Below are 18,477 nucleotides of genomic sequence, written 5' to 3'. Positions count from 1 at the left end.
CTCTCTTTTGTGACTGGCTTGCTCTGGAGAAGTCTGGTAAGTGGCAACAGCCAGGCTAATCGACAAGCCCACCAGCAGGGCTCTAAAGCCTTCTGCCAGAAGTTTCATGGGTGAGCTTGGGTGTGGGTTGTCTAGCCCTACTCAAGGCTCTGAGACTATCCCCCTACAGTAGAACAGGTCGGCTACCTCCTCATGAGTGAGCTGAGCAGGAACCCTCAGTTGCTCCCAGCCTCCTTGGGACATAGTTGACTCATCCATTAATGCTCATGGCCCTTTCACCCTAAGCTAACCCACAAAGTGAGTAGCTGACAGTGATCAGGACAATGAGTTGGAAGGGAGGGATTCAGGATGGAGGGAGGGACAGAGCTGATATGATAAAGAAGGAGATTACCTTGATTGACTAAATTGAGGAGACGGAGCATCCTGAGAAAGAGATCAGCAGGTCCTCAGACAAAGCAAGTGGGAGGGCAGGAACTCTTAGAAGGACCACCCAGCCACCCACAAAAGTGTGGACCTAATAAATCCTTGCTGCCTTCAGATACTAAGGTCTGCAGTGGTTCATTGCCAGCAAAGGAAACCTGCAGGGAGCTTCTCTCCTTGGCAAACCTGGCCTTCCTTCATTGCCCCACCCACCTGCCACTACCTCCCTCTTCATGGGTGGAAGCTATCACTCCCCCTCTCAACCCCACTGTTCTTGATTCCCCCCATCTCTTGGGACCCTAGAGCACTCATGTCATCAGTCAGAACAGGCCATTGTGAGAGGTTGGGCACATTTATGACCATTCCTCACAAGATTCATAATGGCTGCTGCTGCTGCTAAGTCGTTTCAGTCATGTCCGACTCTGTGTGACCCCATAGATGGCAGCCCACCAGGCTCCCCTGTCCCTGGGATTCTCCAGGCAAGAACACTGGAGTGGGTTGCCATTTCCTTCTCCAATGCATGAAAGTGAAAAGTGAAAGTGAAGTCGTTCAGTCATGTCTGACTCTTAGCGACCCCATGGACTGCAGCCTACCAGGCTCCTCCATCCATGGGATTTTCCAGGCAAGAGTACTGGAGTGGGGTGCCATTGCCTTCTCCACAGAATGGCTAATTATCACATTATATCTATTTCACTCCAAGATGCAAGGTGCATGTTGTGATACTTGTTTCTCTGATAGCAAAACTGAGGTTTGGAGGGGATGTGACTTGCCCAGAGCCACTGAAAAGGGTTGAGCCAGATTTAGACTCAAATTTACATTCTTGAAATGCCCCACATTTATAATTATTGGTTGATTAGCTTCTGGAGGAAGAAAAGCTATTTTCCCGTGACAGCTGTGAGGGTTCACAGGATAGCCCCTGTGCCGCCATCCTGTCCTTCATCCCTGACGTGTGTCACAGACCCAGTGGCCCAGAATTCCTCTCATCAGAGGCTTGTCCCCATCTGCCCTGCTTGCAGACACTGACCATTCACTCCTCATGTTCCTTCTCTCCCTGGTCTGCCCTGCGTCTGCACATAGCCTCCCCCTTGTCTCCCACAGAACAGGGCAGAGGTGGTAAGTTGGAGCTGACTGGTCAGGGAGGAAGGAGTAGCATGCCATACTCTGGCCCATCGGATCCACCATCTGGGAAGGGGACACAGAGCAGCAGGGCTGCAGGGCCAGGCTGGGACACAATGGGAGGCTCCCAGCTGGGGAGAAGGGTGGAGGAAGAGAAGGCTGAAACAGAATTCTTTCACTGATGAATTGACATTTATGGAGCTCCCTTCTGTGTCAAGGTCAAGGCTGAAGTTACAAAGGAGGAGTAGGGACTACATCATGGACATCAGCTCGTGTGACATCAGAGCTGAGGTCAGAGATCACCTTAGTCCCTCAGAGAAACTGAAACTCAGAGGGCGGGTGAAGAGGTCTGCCCTTGGTCATTCAGCCAGTGACAGAGCTGAAGTCTCCTTTCCCGCCTCGTGGGCCCCTCTGGCTGCCAGCCCAGGGCTCAGACAACTCAGAAACTCAAAGGTGCCAAGATGAGTCAGAGGGTTGTGGCTTTGTCTTCCTCTCCAGCTCAGGGAGGGAGGAGGTGGGACAGGCAGGAGGCAGGATGAGGGAGCTTGTAGGAGAAAGGGCTGCAACTGGGGGCTGCTTCTGTGCTGTCACTCAAGGCAGAGGAAGAGAAACCTGCTAACTGGAGCTGCTCTTGTCCCGCCCATTGACTGACAGGACCACAGAGGATGGAGACACAGACATCATTCTCTCCAAGCGCCTCTCCCACTTCTCAGGTGGGCAGATCAAGGAGAGGGTTCTTTGCAGAAGAGTCATAGCAGGAGAGCAAATCACTGATGCCAGAGTCGGGTCTCTGCCAGAAGCTAAGTGTGACCCAGGGCATGGGGTGGAGACACAAGTCAGGGAAGGCTCTGGAGCTATGTTCAACAGACACCTCCAGGAAGCCTTCTGGGATCACAGCACCTCCCTCCATCCTTGCCCTTTGGGGCAGCCTTGCCAGCCTTGCCCTTTGGGGCAGCCCCTTCTCTGGGGAGGCCCTCAGTAGAACTCCAAGTGTTGGTCTCTGGGGATGTTGTACTTGAGCTTGTGGGCTTCGAAGAGGTTTTCCAGCTCCTTCATGTAGCGCTGGTGCAGCCTGTCCACCTCCTCCTGGGAGGGATGAGGTGTCTTCTGCACCTCGATGGGCTTCTCCACTGCAAGACACAGACGTCAGTGGTGGCCCAGAGCAGGAACCACTGAAGGTGCAGGGACCCTCGGGGTTCCCACTAGTATGGTCATCTGAGCAGGTAAGCACTCTTTCTCCCTCCTTTTCAATTCTGTTTTGGGTCCTAGATTCAAAAATGTTAAGACAACTCCAAGATTCTGATATGTTAACAATACTACCAGCTGGTATTTGTATGTCATATCTCCTATATTATCCTACCAATCCTATGGTGATGGAACCTGCTATTATTCCTTTCAGGCAATGAGGTTCAGGGAGGTTAAGTAACTTGTTCAAGGTCACATAGCCAGGAACAATCAGTGCCAGGTTGTATGTAGCTCTGGGGATGTGCTCAGCCTCAGGAACAGGTGGGTCTGGGAGTCTCAGATGCCATGTCGGAAGTGCCTGTATGGCTGGGAGGAGGTGGCCCACAGCCCAATCATCCTTCTTCCACCTCTCCCTCCATTCTGGCCTGCAGTGCCCCTGCTCCAGGGAGGACATGGGAGGTCCTATCAACCTCCTCCCTCTGGATCTACTTGGCTCAGAAAGCAGCTGTCATGTCTCATTCTCTTGGGAATGGTCTGGAGGCAGCAACACTATAAACGTTATAAACTATAATGTTCTCTCACTATAAACGTGAGAATATTACCACACAACGCAAAGAAAGTTTGGTAGAGGGTGTTGCCTATACTCAAGATATGGCTGGGTAAGTACAGATGAACACAGCTTTGCCATTGGAACCTAGGTGGAGTTCAAGAAGAAAGCAAATGAGATGACCAAATAGCTGAAAAGATGGGGTTAAGTTCATGCCCACTATTTACAGAGAAATTCCTCAGACTCTCCTTCATAGCTTGCTAATTGCTACTTTACACATAATTCTAACAGACTTGAAATGCCCTTCCCTAGTATTCATCTTCTCCAGTAAGCCTTATAAGACCCTGTGGTCAGAATTAAACTCTCCTTCTCTGGTATAATAAAAAGTCAAACACCCTGATCAAACCTCAACTTTATTACAAAGGCCAGGGTGATCTTTTGGAAGTGATTTATCTTCTCTATGTCTCAAGTTGCAATCAATAAAATGGAGATGAGTGTCCCATTTCAAAAGACTGAGCTGCTGCATGTAAGGAACCAGTGCAGTGCCTGGCACACTGCAGGGGCTCAGTAATCAGTAGTGGCCACTGGTCTTTGTGCCCCTGTTGCTCTTCTCATTCTAGAATGCCTTCATCAGGGTTACTTGCCTGTGTGTCTAATACTCTAGAAAGTGTGCTCCACAAAGTGAAGTGTGTACTGGTCTATGTCCACATGCCCTTGCAGCACAAGCCCACCTTTTGCTCTGTAGCCCTTCCCCGCCTCTCAGCCCGGGTCTAGGCTCACCCACAGTGGTGACGGGCCGGTGGTAGGGCATAAGACCAAAGCTGTATTGGAAGACTCCACGGCCATAGAAGAGTGGCATGGAGCCTCCTGTGACCTTCTGAAGTCCGTCCTGGAACCAGCGCAACCAGGTGCCAGGAGAGTTCTCAACCTGCTCATAGATGTCATTCTCCCCAAAGGAGAAGATCGGCACCAGAGCTGCCCTAGAGGGAGACAGGAGAGAGGGCGCATGGAGGGTCAAGAAGGCATAAGCTGGTCACCTAGCTTCCTGAAGGGCCCCAGTGAGCAGGAACTGGAGGAGAGGACAGAGCCCTGGGACAAAAGTAGGAGGCCTCAGGTGTGTCCCAGATCTGCCACGGCCTTGCTTTGTGACTGTAAGCGGGACCTGGCCTGTCTCAGGGCCACTGTCTGACAGTTGTAACATGATAGTGAATCCAGAATGCTGCAGATATAAAACAATTCCAAACTTTCTGGAAAAATTTCTTCCAGCCCAGCTAGTTTTGTATTCTTCATAGATGTTTAAAGATAGGAGAATAGTTCTAAGCTATGTCCCAAGCTCCATTGTCCCAGATTTCCTAGGTCTCAGATGTAATGCAAACTTTCAGCAATATGACCTTTAAGACTTAATCCCTTCACAAGATATTCCTTCTAGAATATTCTCTGGGTATTTGTGCATGAGACAGTACATGGATCACCAACACAGAATCTTCATTGTCAATGGATTGAGACTCTTCCTGCCAAAATAGGATGTATATTCATCTGTGCTGTCTTCCCACCAAAACACAATCCTTACCAATCTCCAGCTGAACCCAGAGCCCTCTTCCCAATACCCATGCATCAGGGCAAGCCTGATGAAGCCCTTGCGGTTCAGCAGCTCCAGCTTGTAGCCTCCAGACCTGGCATCCAGTGCCTCCTGGACACCCCCAACAATGATGGCCAGCAGGTTGCCAACTCCTTCCCTGCTCAGAATGTGAGAAACACTCTCCTTGTCTGCAGCAACCATCCCTGAAGGGAAGAAAAAAATGAAGTATGGTTTTAAGGGGGCCAGGATGGTAGGTGAGGATGTGGGCTGGGCTCCACTCTAGCTCCCAGCTGGGAGTTCTCTGAGGACTGAGACCGGGTCTTTCAGGTCTTCCCAACCCCTAGTCAAGCAGATTGCTGAGCAGTGCTGTGGGAAGTGCTTCCTTGAGTCTAGCTTCCTTCTCCACTACCCATTCACTTGCAAGAAGTACAGAACAGTTGGCAGCCCTCCTTAAAATCCCTCACCCATGCCAGCAGACCTCATCTACCTGGGCTACCCAGGGTTGGGAAGACTCACCGCCTATTATGATATAATCCCTGAAGACAGGGGCCCAGAACCACAAGTTCAGCATCATCAGATGTGAGCAGATCCCAGGGAACAGTGAGGGAAAACCAGTCCCATCCGTGCATAGGTTGGTAAAAGCTCTAACAGCTGCAATTCCATGAGGGTGGTAGCCAGTGAGGTAGTTCCGGGAGGGGTCCAACTCGGCAGTCTTGACCAGCTGCAGGGACGGCAGCCTGGTGAATCGGGGCTGCACCACGTGACCACCCTGGTCTCCCTGATGACTTTCTGTGCTGACCTCCTCTATGTGTCCCCTGTGCCTAAGTGCTATCACACCCCCATGTGAGTGTCCTGAGATTAGAGATGCCTTTCTGAGGATCCTTGTCCCTGGTGCAGGCCTGGAGCAGAGGAAATACTCTGGGAGACCATGAAATGAAGCAGGACAGAATGGACACATGAATGGATAAGGCCAATGCTGCCCATCTGGGAAGGAAGACCCCTGCCCAAGGCAGAGGTAGGACTCCTGGCAGGGTGACGGAGACACAAGCCTCTGTCCTATGTGAAGGGAGACCTAATCCCAGGCAGAGCCCACCCAAAATGAAGGAGCCATCACAGGAGGGAGTGAGCATCTCTCCAAGGACTATAGCAGCTGGAGGCCTGCCCAGGTTGGGGCTGACCCCTGAACCCCTGTGACTCAGTGTAAGAGACCCCAGGGTACAAGGAAGTGGGTGCCAGGAGAAGGGGCATGAAGTCCTGGTGATGCCCGCAGGTGGAAAGGGGTCAAGGAGGTGTCCTGCCAAGTCTGCAGCACTCCCAGACACCGGGTCACAGCCTGCCCACAGCACTGCACCCCTGTTCAGGTGTTGGTCTGTGTAAACACTGCTGCTCCAGGATAATGAAATTGTCATCCAGAAACCCAGCTCCGGGACTGATCTCCAGCATGAGGTGAAGGCAGCTTGTCCTAGGGAAACACTGCCTGATTTTCCACTATCACCTCTTTAGGAAGCACATAGGGTGCATTTAGAAAGCTCCAGTGCTCAGAAGTAGTCTCCTAATTTCACTAGAAACTGTATCACTAGGCCCTAGCTCATAGAATCACAGCGCAAAGGCTTGTGATGTGAAGTAGACCCAGCAGAGTTGTTAGGACAAGGAATGTTGCTTGCCTGCCTTCAAGCCAGCGGCCACTGTAGCTGCCACTGACAATGGGCCTTGAAAATAATTCAGGATGGAGGAAAACAAGATACTAGTCATAGAGAATGGGAATACACATCACAGGAATAATTGCAGTGAGCCCAAACCTTCCCATCTTCCCTTACTAGAAACGGACAAAAATTACTAACTTGAGACATCAGCTTTTTGTAACTGGCAAGTAATCTTTTGAAGTTTGGCTACATAGGTTTTTGGGTTTTTTGTTTGTTTGTTTTTTCCAGCAAAATCTGCAAGTTCTGACTCCTCCCTTACCTTTTAGAACAGCTCCCCAGAGATTATTGAGAGGCCATCTCCTTACTACAGTCCTCAGTAAGGTCCCAGAACAAAATCCCTCACAACTTTTGACTTGTGCATTTGTTTTCAGTAGACAACAGAGACTCCCTGACCCCTCTACTTCCTGACCTCCTAAGATCCCTGCAGGGCCTGCTCTGTAAAGCTGTGTGGAAGACTTGAAAGTTCTCCTGGGAGGGGACAGGTGTCCAGAATCTGTGCTTCACAGCGACCCCTGCAGGCCTCAGTCCCAGACAGGGAGGTCAAGGTGCATGTCATCTCTCGCTCTGCTGGCCACTTGGTGGTACTGCCCGCCCTCTGCAGGTGATGCCGCAGGACTGCAAGCGGCCTACAATCCTGAGCAGGGTGTACGTGGAATTTCTGCAATTTCAGTTTCAGACAATGTTAACAGTGCCCTATTTGAAAAATCCTCTGGGGGAGATACCTGGCTAGAGGAGGGACAGAACAGACGTAGATAAGACAGGCACAGAACAACTCAGCACCATTTTTCTGCCAGATGTGCAAATGACAGCAGCTCCAGGTGTGAAAGGAGAGCCACATGCTGTCCTTAGAAGGTCCCAGGACGACCTGATGTCTTAGGGACTCCACACAACCCAGTGATGTATGTGACAGCATCTCCAGTTTACAATGGAGAATCGAGGCTCAGAGAGATGTGTAACTCACCCCAGGTCTCACAGCTGGCATGTTGCAGATCTGGTGGTGGAATCTATGATGTCCACCCTCAGAGGAGACACCATACACAGTCTTCTCTCCTGTGTCCAGAGAGGACCACCTGTCCCTGCCTGGCACCTCTCTGAGTCCTCACTGCCTTCCACTTCCTATTCCCACTAGATAATCAACGACCACAACTGCTTACATCCAACGGTTTAGTCTGTCTAGGATTCAGGAATGGGGCAAAAGGTCAGTTCACTCAAATTCAGGGTCCTCCATTACTAACATCTGATTTGGGGGTACAGAGTCTCATGTCTAAAATGGACATGAAGTACCCTGAGTAAGAGACTAAGAGACATGAAATACAAGGGATCAATTTTGTGTGGAAACTAGGATTCAGAATAGGGTAAAGCTCTGTCCTAGGACACACAGCACACTGGAGTTCGGGCAGGATCCATCCTGCATTCTCTCTGCTCTGCTTCTATCCTCAGAGCTAAACACACACTTTAAAAGCAGTAAACAAACTTGCTGTGTGTCCTTGATCACAACTTCATCCTTCTCTGGGTGTTTCATCATCTGATAAAGTGTGGGTTAGATGCTCTCTTGATGCCTTGTATTTATCATTGAATCCTTCACCCCAAAACTTACACTGTAAGGGCTTTACACCTGTGTGTTAAGATACATATGTGTGCCTTACCAATTGCCCCACAGAGCCCTTCAAATCTCATTCATACATCAGTCCTCATATTGGCTCCACATCTCCACACATAAGAAAACATAGCCAGACAGAAACTGACTCTTCTCGGGCCACATGGTGGTAGAAGCCTGTCTCCTGCCTCCAAGCCCAGTATGCTGCTCACTAAACACAGGGTCACACTTCCCCATGGACACATGGGGACTATGGTCCTGACCACTCCCTAGCCAGCCCTATACTTACCGAGATGGGGAAATAGTCCTTCATGTGCTTCCATACAGCCCAGCGCCTTAGTACATCAATGTGCCTGCTCCCCTGCCAAGGCTTGGCTCGATCCAGGTACCACCAGACTGCATACAGGATACTGATGATCCAGAATCTTGTGAACAGGAGGCCTATGAAGACCACGTGGCAGAGAAGGGCTGGGAAGGGAAGCAGAAGCTGTAGTGGTCAGCAGTGTGAAGGAACGCGCTCTCCCCATTTGCCCAGCACTCTTCTGTCCAGTCCTCACCCCGGGAGGAAGAAATCAGCCTCTCAAGCCTTCAAGGAAGAGGGAATACAAGCAACACAATTAGTGTCACCCTGAGCCTGCGTTTGAAACCAGGTAAGACTAAGTCCAAACTCACTTTTTCCCACAGCACCAGACACTCTTCTCACTTGGGTCTTCCCCCTCCACCTCCCTCTCTGTCTATATTCACCAATAGATGCCTGGTGGAAATATGACAGGATGAACTCTTTCTAGTATCCATTCTATGAGACTCCAGAGACAATAGAGATTATTTCTACCCAGTCCACTTCCTGTTTACCTCCAGCACATCTTTCTATAATCTTGTATTCCGTAGATAGATCCTCCCTTTAGCTAAAGTCCTCCCATGATTTATCATAACTTTGAGGCTCAGCTCAAGCAGCTCAGCCTGATTTCAAGCTCCCCACTGGTGGCCTGTCTTGCTCTCTCTTGCTCCAGCCTCACTGCACCCCATGTTCGAGCCACACTAAGCTGTTCAGTATTGATACATCTCCTGGTGATCTTTAGCTTTTACTCAGCTCTTTTCTCCACTGCTATACACTATCCTACTGAAGGAGGGAGAGAAGAGGGCAACCCACGCCTGGCCTGTCCATCAGGAGTGCAACAGGGCTAGGAGCAGCACCGTGAGGAATTCATCCCAGACTCAGGATTTTCTGAGTTCCTTTCACAGGCTAATCCCAGCTGTAACTCAGGGTCAGGTGGTCTGTGGGGCTGTCTTTAATCTGATGCCAATGGACCTCATTCTTAGAAAATATTAACACCATGCTCTCAAATTCTTTAAGAAGGTCAACCTCCACTTGTATTCCAAATGAAAGTAGGATAGGCTGGGCCTGTCATTCATGGCCAACTTCCAGGAGGCGAGACTTTTGATCCAGTCTGAATAGTAGTAAAATGCATAAGCTAAGTAGGTTGGGGCTCACAGAGGCTCACTTTATTCAGAGCACCTACAGTGTGTCAGATGCTGGTGATACACCTGTGAACAACACACAGATATTCTTGCCGTCGTGCTCAGGATTTCAGTGTTGTGTCTGGGGCAGTTTCTAATGTTTATTCAATTTTTTATGGTAGTAAAACATAGATTAAACATAACACTTATCATCAAAACAATTTTTTGTATTTTAGTATTTTTTATAAAAATTGTATTAGAGTGTAGTTAATTCACAATATTGTGTTCATTTCATGTGTTCGGTTCAGTCGCTCAGTCGTGTCGGACTCTTCACGACCCCGTGAATCGCAGCACGCCAGGCCTCCCTGTCCATCACCAACTCCCAGAGTTCACTCAGACTCACATCCATCGCGTCAGTGATGCCATCCAGCCATCTCATCCTCTGTCGAGCCCTTCTCCTCCTGCCCCCAATCCCTCCCAGCATCAGAGTCTTTTCCAATGAGTCAACTCTGCATGAGGTGGCCAAAGTACTGGAGTTTCAGCTTCAGCATCATTCGAGAAAGTAAATGAGTTATACATATACATATATCCACACTTTTAAAAAATTCTTTTCCCATATAAACGATGCTCTATGTGCTCTATAGAGGTTCTTATTAGTTATCTATTTTATAGATTAGTTCAGTTCAGTTCACTTCACTTGCTCAGTCGTGTCCGACTCTTTGCGACCCCATGGACCACAGTACACCAAGCCTCCCTGTCCATCACCAGCTCCTGGAGTTCACCAAAACTCATGTCCATTGAGTCGGTGATGCCATCCAATCATCTCATACCCTGTTGTCCCCGTCTCCTCCTGCCCTCGATCTTTCCCAGCATCAGGGTCTTGTCAAATGAGTCAGTTGTTTGCATCAGGTGGCCAAAGTATTGGAGTTTCAGCTTCATCATCAGTCCTTCCAATGAACACTCAGGACTGATCTCCTTTAGGATGGACTGGTTGGATCTCCTTGCAGTCCAAGGGACTCTCAAGAGTCTTCTCCAACACCGCAGTTCAAAAGTATCAATTCTTCAGTGCTCAGATTTTTTTTATAGTCCAACTCTCACAATCATACATGACTACTGGAAAAACCATAGCCTTGACTAGACAGACCTTTGTTGACAAATTAATGTCTCTGCTTTTTAATATGCTGTCTAGCATATTAAATAACTTTCCTTCCAAGGAATAAGCATCTTTTAATTTCATGGCTACAGTCACCATCTGCAGTGATTTTGGAGCCCAAAAAAATAAAGTCTGACACTGTTTCCACTGTTTCCCCATCTATTTGCCGTGAAGTGATGGGACCAGATGCCATGATCTTCATTTTCTGAATGTTGAGCTTTAAGCCAACTTTTTCACTCTCCTCTTTCACTTTCATCAAGAGGCTCTTTAGTTCTTCTTTGCTTTCTGCCATAAGGGTGGTGTCATCTGCATATCTGAGGTGATTGATATTTCTCCCGGCAATCTTGATTCCAGCTTGTGCTTCTTCCAGCCCAGCGTTTCTCATTATATACTCTGCATAGAAGTTAAATAAGCAAGGTGACAATATACAGCCTTGACGTACTCCTTTCCCTATTTGGAACCAGTCTGTTGTTCCATGTCCAGTTCTAACTGTTGCTTCCTGACCTGTATACAGATTTCTCAAGAGGCAGGTCAGGTGGTCTGGTATTCCCATTTCTTTCAGAATTTTCCACAGCTAACTGATCCACACAGTCAAAGGCTTTGGCATAGTCAATAAAGCAGAAATAGATGTTTTTCTGGAACTCTCGTGCTTTTTCCATGATCCAGCGGATGTTGGCAATTTGATCTTTGGTTCCTCTGCCTTTTCTAAAACCAGCTTGAACATTTGGAAGTTCACAGTTCACATACTGCTGAAGCCTGCCTTGGAGAATTTTGAGCATTACTTTACTAGCATATGAGATGAGTGCAATTGTGCAGTAGTTTGAGCATTCTTTGGCATTGCCTTTCTTTGGGATTGGAATGAAAACTGACCTTTTCCAGTCCTGTGGCCACTGCTGAGTTTTCCAAATTTGCTGGCATATGGAGTGCAGCACTTTCACAGCATCATCTTTCAGGATTTGAAATAGCTCAACTGGAATTCCATCACCTCCACTAGCTTTGTTCAGAGTGATGCTTCCTAATGCCCACTTGACTTCACATTCCAGGATGTCTGGCTCTAGGTGAGTGATCATACCATTGTGATTATCTTGGTCGTGAAGTTTTTTTGTACAGTTCTTCTGTGTATTCTTGCCACCTCTTCTTAATTTCTTCTGCTTCTGTTAGGTCCATACTATTTCTGTGCTTTATTGAGCCCATCTTTGCATGAAATGTTTCCTTGGTATCTCTAATTTTCTTGAAGAGATCTCTAGTCTTTCCTATTCTATTATTTTCCTCTATTTCTTTGCACTGATCACTGAGGAAGGCTTTCTTATCTCTCCTTGTTATTCTTTGTAACTCTGCATTCAAATGGGTATGTCTTTCCTTTTCTCCTTTCCTTTTTGCTTCTCCTCTTTTCACAGCTATTTGCAAGCCCTCCTCAGACACCCATTTTGCTTGTTTGCATTTCTTTTTCTTGGGGATGGTCTTGATCCCTGTCTCCTGTACAATGTCATGAACCTCCGTCCATAGTTCATCAGGCACTCTGTCTATTAGATTTAATCTACCTATTTTATAGATAGTAGTGTGTATATGTCAATCCAAATCCCCCAATATTTCCTTCTCCACTTGGTTCCCCTGGTAACTGTAGGTTTGTTTTCTACACCCATGACTCTATGAAATATAAATAAATAAAAATATTTGTACCCTTTTAATTGATTCTGCATATAAGTGACATCATACAATATTTGTCTTTTGGTATCTGACTTACTTCACTCAGTATAGCAATCTCTAGGTCCATCCATGTTGCTGCAAATGGCATTATTTTGTTCTGTTTAATAGCTGAGTAATATTCCATTATCTATATGTTCTACATCTTCTTGATCCATTCCTCTGTCAATGGACATTTAGATTGTTTCCATGTCTTATTTATTGTAAATAGGGCTGCAATGGACATTGTGGTGCTTGGATATTTTCAAATTATGGTTTTCTTGACAAAGGCACTATGGAGAACTATATGGAGATACCCTATGAAACCAAAGATAGGGCAACCATAAGACCCAGCATTCCCACTCCTGGGCATGCACCTGAAATGATTTTTCATGTATTGTTGATGGCATTAATTCACTCACATTGTTGTGTAACAATCACCATCCTTCATCTCTGGAACTCTTTTCATCTTCCCAAACTGAACCTCTGTACCATTGAAATGAGAACTCCCATGTCTGGTCTAAAGAATAAAACCCAAATTGTTCATAGTGGCTCCTTGCGGGGTAGGATTCACTTTTAGAATACATATTCTGTTTGGATGAGTTACAATAACATGGATTCATTTTTCACTCAGAAAAAAAAATATTTTAAAAATGCTTGCATTTCCACTTAACCAAAAGAACTCTCCTCACCCCACAGTATATCTCACCCTGGACTCACATTTTAACTCCTGTCAGCAGGCAATGCCAAAATTTGGAGTATTTCCAGTCCCTGAGAAAGGAAGCTCCCTTCTTTCCTTTCATAATACCCAGCAGTAAAAATGTAAATCCACACTTTACCAAGAAGATAGGCAGGTTGGTTAAGGTCACATAGCTAGGATAGGACCTGATATTCAGTTCTACCACTGTACTGCATCATGCTCCTAATATTCATTCATTCAACAGTTATCAACCTCAACTCTCCAAGGAGATGGAGACACAGATAAGAAGACCACCTGTTTGAAAGGAGCTTACCTTCCTGTGTGAGTGTGTGCATTAAAGAAAAAAGAGCAGAGTAAACAAGTAACCAATGGAAAGTATTTGTTTCTCAGACTTGAGACCTTGATGACAGGTCCCTGTTGACCCTTCTGGCCACTTCTTTGCCCCTCCCCCAAATGCCTGCTCTATGTCCAGTGTGAGCCAGCTGCTCACTACATGTGCAGCATTTACTGGCCCACTGGAAACCCTTGCTTTCCTGCCAGTCTGTACATTCTGCCTGTGGACAACCTCTTCAGTATCTTTGAAAAGGAGCCCCATCTCTCTGCCCACTGCTAGTCTCCATAGACCAGGGTAAATAATCTTTTCAGAATTCAGAGTTATAATTCAGAATGTGAGGTTCAAGAGGCAATTTGGAGGATATTGCCTAGGTATAAAACAATTTCTAATATAAGCATTTAAACTATAAAACCATTCTTGGCTCTCGGGCTCTACTGCTGGGAGCCAGCAGGGGAATCCTCTCCATGGCAAAGGTCATGAGGAAGGGAGCCTGGCAAAAGGCAAAGGCTGAGATCAGGCCTCAGGGGTACCCCTGGATTTTCCTGAGCATCTACCCCCAAAACCAGAGTCTGCCTGCTTTATTGTACTGCGCTTTCCACTCTTCTGACATAACAGGGGGCTATCCTCAACTACCTTTCTCTGGAAAAAGTTAACTTAGAGCTCCAACTGGTCTCCTGCATATGAAAGGAGTGTCTCAGCTCAAACCCCTCTGATGGCTCTCTAACTTGCCTGACAGTTAGAGACTTTTACAACTTGTGATTGTTTACAGCCCCTCAACCACAAGAGGCATACAGCTTAAAACATCTTAAAGATATAGAGCCTTTTCTGAAAAGCTAAAAATTATATTGGTGATGGGTTTCACTGTTGAGTCAATGACTGCTGCCAGGCCTCCATATTCTTTACCTTTTAGGCACCTGGAGGATATTAATCAATGTAATTGGGATATAGATAAGGGAATATAGTAGTGTTAATGTTAGCAACACTAGACTTTTGAGTTAGTAAACTTTCTCTTTGTTGTAAATCACTGTACTCCTCTTTCTTTGTTAGAAATTGTTGTGTCCTTGCTATATAAGAATGTAACCTTAATTAGTGCTTTCTGAGAGTGGCACCAGACTTTAGTAAGAACAACACTTTTAAGGCAAATAAGTTTTCTGGTTGAGGGACCCTTATCAGAAAAGGGCCATAAAATGCTAATAGGCCTCCTGGCCAGAAGATGATGTAAATCACCTAAGACTTGTGTATACAGCTAGGTATGCAGAGAGAAAGCCTGGTCTGGATAAGAATCAGGGCTGCTGACGCTGCATAACTTTGTATTATCCATTGATCTCTATGTACAACCAAAAGTATAAAAAGCTTTCCCAGACAATAAAGGATGAACCAGTCACTGGAAAGACTGGTTTCCCCCGTGTGGTCTTTTCTCCTTCTTTTCTTTTCTGGCTGAATTCCCATGTGGAGTGTGGAGGCTCGCCATGTCTACTTACTTGCCCTGGCTTCTAAGATCCACGTGAGAGGGAGCCCAAGGTGGGACACCCTCTGCTATTCAAATGGGTGCCAGTGGCCTACATAGATGGTGCAAGTTTCTTGTCTTGAAACTTTATCAGCTTTCCATGTAAATCAAGTTATTCAGCCTCTTTTCTCCACTAATTTTCCTACTACACTATTCTTTCCTAATCTCTTTATATTTCTAAATAAATAAGTTTTTCCTCGCCGACTCTGTCCCCACTTCAAATTCCCTGGATCCACCTGGGCTGGACCCCGGCACTCTACAAAAATACAAACACAATCAGGAGGCTGGATTTGGCCCTATTGACTATGCTAAAACCTTTGACTGTGTGGATCATAATAAACTGTGGAAAATTCTTAAAGAGACGGGGATACTAGACCACCTTACCTGCCTCCTGAAAAACCTGTATGCAGGTCAAGATGCAACAGTTAGAACCAAACAAGGAACAACGAACCGGTTCAATTAGGAAAGGAATATATCAAGGCTGTATATTGTCCCTCTGCTTATTTAAATTATATGCAGAGTACATCATGCCAAATGCAGGGCTGGATGAAATTAAAGCTGGAATCGAGATTGCCGGGGAAAATATCAATAACTTCAGATACACAGTTAATACCACTCTATGGCAAAAAAAAAAAAAAAAAGAAAGAAAGTGAAAATCACTCAGCTGTGTCCGACTCTTTGTGAGTCCATGGACTGTAGCCTACCAGTCTCCTCTGTCCATGGAATTCTCCAGGCCAGAATACTGAAGTGGGTAGCTGTTCCCTTCTCCAGCAGATCTTCCTGACCAAAGAATCAAACTGGGGTCTCCAACATTGCAGGCAGATTCTTTACCAACTGAGCTACCAGGGAAGCCCATGGCAGAAAGCAAAGAAGAACAAAAGAGCCTCTTGATGAAGGTGAAAGAGAAGCATGAAAAAGCTGGCTTAAAACTCAACATTCAGAAAACTAAGATCATGGGACTTTCTTGGTGGACCAGTGGCTAAAACTCTGAGCTCCCAATGCAGGGGGCCAGGGTACCATCCCTGGTCAGGAAACTAGATCCCACATGTCATAACTAAGACTCAGCAAAGCCAAATAAATAATTATTTTAAAAAAAAACTACAATCATGGTGTCTAGTCCCATCACTTCATGGCAAATAGATGGGGAAAAAATAGAAATAGTGACAGACTACATTTTCTTGGACTCCAAAATCATCGCAGATGGTGACTGCAGTCATGAAATTAAAAGACACTTGCTTCTTGGGGAAAAAAAGCTATGACAAATCTAGACAGCATATTAAAAAGCAGAGACATCACTTTGCCAACATAAGCCCATCTAGTCAAAGCTATGGTTTTTCCAGTAATCATGTATGGTTGTAAGAACTGGACCATAAAGAAGGCTGAGTGCTGTGGTGCTGTAGAAGACTCCTGAGAGTCCCTTGGACAGAAAGAAGATTAAACTAGTCAATCCTAAAGGAAATCAATCCTGAATATTCATTGGAAGGACTGATGCTGAAGTTGAAGCTCCAATACTTCGGCCACCTGATGCAACTAAAGAGCTAACCCATTGGAAAAGACTCTGATGCTAGGAATGATTGAAGGTAGAAGGGGACAACAGAGCATGAGATGATTGGATGGCGTCATTGACTCAATGGGCATGAGTTTGAGCCAACTCCGGGAGGTAGTGAAGAACAGGGAAGCCTGGCGTACTGCAGTCCATGAGGTCACAAAGAGGTGGACAGGAGTGAGCGACTGAACAAAAACTAATGCTATAGATAGTATTCTGAGCCTTATTTTTGAGCTTCTTTGCAGATACTGAGCCACCACCAGGTAGAGGAAGTTGCTCACCAGCCTGTAGACCTCAAACCAGGGGAAACCAGAAGATTGGTGATGTTGGCTCCCAGTTACCTTACCACCAAGCAATCAGACAACTGTCTAGGGGCTGATCATGTGCCCAAAAAACTCTACCTCACCCAGTCTCTAGAAGCCATTCCCTGAAATTCAAGAGAGGGAGGGGGAGGGGGTCAACTGTTTTGAGCCAAAACTATCGGGACTCCTTGCTGGGTCCCTGCAATAAATATTACACTTTCTTTCACCACAGCCCAGTGTCAGCATGGGAGCTTTCCTGAGCTCGGGCAAGCTGGTGCAAATTTGATTTGGTAACAGCTGCTCCCTGTGATCTGTCTTCCCCAGATACCTCAACACAGAAGATCCCTGAATTGCAGCCTATCACACACAGATTGGACCATGTTACTTCTATATCTGAAGCCCACCTGGACCTCTCCTTTGTCCCCAGATAAGAGAAAAGTATAAGCTCCTGCTCCTGGCACCAGTAGGCCCGATACCTTTCCTCAGCTGCCCTCCCTCTAGCTCCAGGCCCAAGGCTACCTCACCTCCCTGTGCTGTTCCTGACACTCCCAGGTCCCAGGCTGGGCTGAGGGTTGGTGCAGTAGTCAGACACAGCTCCCAAAGCTCCTTCAAGGCCAGCTGAGCAAGATGTTCCTAATTCCTGGTGATCTCCAGGGGCTGAGCTGGGGATTATTCCCCCATCAGTGCACAGTGTGTACCAGATGTGACAGGTGCCCTAGGTTGCCCATTTCCAACCCAGCTTGCCTTACCCATGGACACCCAACAGCCGACCCACTGCAGGACCACCAATGTCTGCAGCCTGCGTTCCCATGGCACACACAAGGGTGTGAACTCCACCATAATGGTTATTCTGCTGGCTCTGGAGGCTTCTCTGAGCTCTGTGACACCTGCTGGTTTTCATTGTTGCCAGCATTTATCCAAGCATTTATGGGGCCTGGGACTGGGTGTCCAGCCAGCCCTAAGATCTCATTGCACCTGCCCCAGCAGGAACTGGTTTCCTAGGAGAAATCTTTAAAGACACTGGCCTGAGCCTAGCTGAGTATGGAGGAAGAGAAGTACAGTTTACTCCTCAGGCAATACATTATTTGCCAGATCACCTTTGCTCTAATCTTACCTGTTATTTGGCAAATGAAACAGCAAGTATAGGGAGATCCTGTCCTCTTTTCACCCAACCACTTGGCCACAGTAATTGTCTCCTTTCGCCTACCAGGTCAATGGTTCCTCTTCACATATCTTCCCTTCACAGTTGCCATATAAATATCCCTTGCTCCCACCATCTCCTCCATCTCCTGCCCTATTCCTCAGCTCACCTGCACAGCACAACTCAAGAAAGAGCCATCTGCATTAAACACCCTCCCCTCCCATTCTGTCCTCCCTGCTCCAGACTTCAGACATCACTCTTCCATGAAACTGCCCTTGACAAGTTCACCAGTGGCCTCCACACTGCTGAATCCAGTGGTCAATTCTCAGCTCTCATCTTGATCTCTCAGCAGCCTCAGACACAGTTGATCCCTCCCTCCTCCTTGAAACCACTTGGCCTGTGGGCACCACCCTCTCCTGGTTTGCCTCCTGCCCCTCTGGCTGCCCCTGGGTCTCCACAGTGGCTCTTATCTTTCACCAGGCTAAGTGTTTGAGGGCCCTCCTGTC

General features: G+C 47.0%; 1 protein-coding gene across 1 annotated transcript; it reads right to left on the bottom strand.

Annotated features, from left to right (window-relative positions):
• Positions 1 to 2,511: 2,511 nt before the first annotated feature.
• LOC138420187 (2-acylglycerol O-acyltransferase 2-like) lies at positions 2,512 to 17,670 on the bottom strand. Its single transcript, XM_069553326.1, has 6 exons — positions 17,580 to 17,670; positions 8,437 to 8,615; positions 5,364 to 5,568; positions 4,876 to 5,050; positions 4,049 to 4,248; positions 2,512 to 2,666 (listed from the first exon to the last, which is right to left on the bottom strand). The coding sequence occupies exons 1-6, from the start codon at positions 17,668 to 17,670 to the stop codon at positions 2,512 to 2,514; spliced, it is 1,005 nt and encodes a 334-aa protein (XP_069409427.1).
• Between the last annotated feature and the right edge of the window lie 807 nt (positions 17,671 to 18,477).

Source organism: Ovis canadensis, chromosome 15 (genome assembly GCF_042477335.2).
Source record: "Ovis canadensis isolate MfBH-ARS-UI-01 breed Bighorn chromosome 15, ARS-UI_OviCan_v2, whole genome shotgun sequence".
NCBI classification, from domain to species: Eukaryota; Metazoa; Chordata; class Mammalia; order Artiodactyla; family Bovidae; genus Ovis; species Ovis canadensis.
Note: the sequence above shows the minus strand (reverse complement) of the source record. Positions and strands in the feature narration are given on the sequence as shown.

What these genes read in the sequence shown, in the direction of transcription:
- LOC138420187 (XM_069553326.1), bottom strand. Translation starts at nt 17,670, where the DNA reads ATGGTGGAGTTCACACCCTTGTGTGTGCCATGGGAACGCAGGCTGCAG. An exon ending in AGGACTATTTCCCCATCTCG is followed by an intron (nt 5,569 to 8,436) that starts GTAAGTATAGGG and finishes CCGTCCCTGCAG; the next exon opens with CTGGTCAAGACTGCCGAGTT. An exon ending in AGGCTTGCCCTGATGCATGG is followed by an intron (nt 4,249 to 4,875) that starts GTATTGGGAAGA and finishes GTCTCCCTCTAG; the next exon opens with GGCAGCTCTGGTGCCGATCT.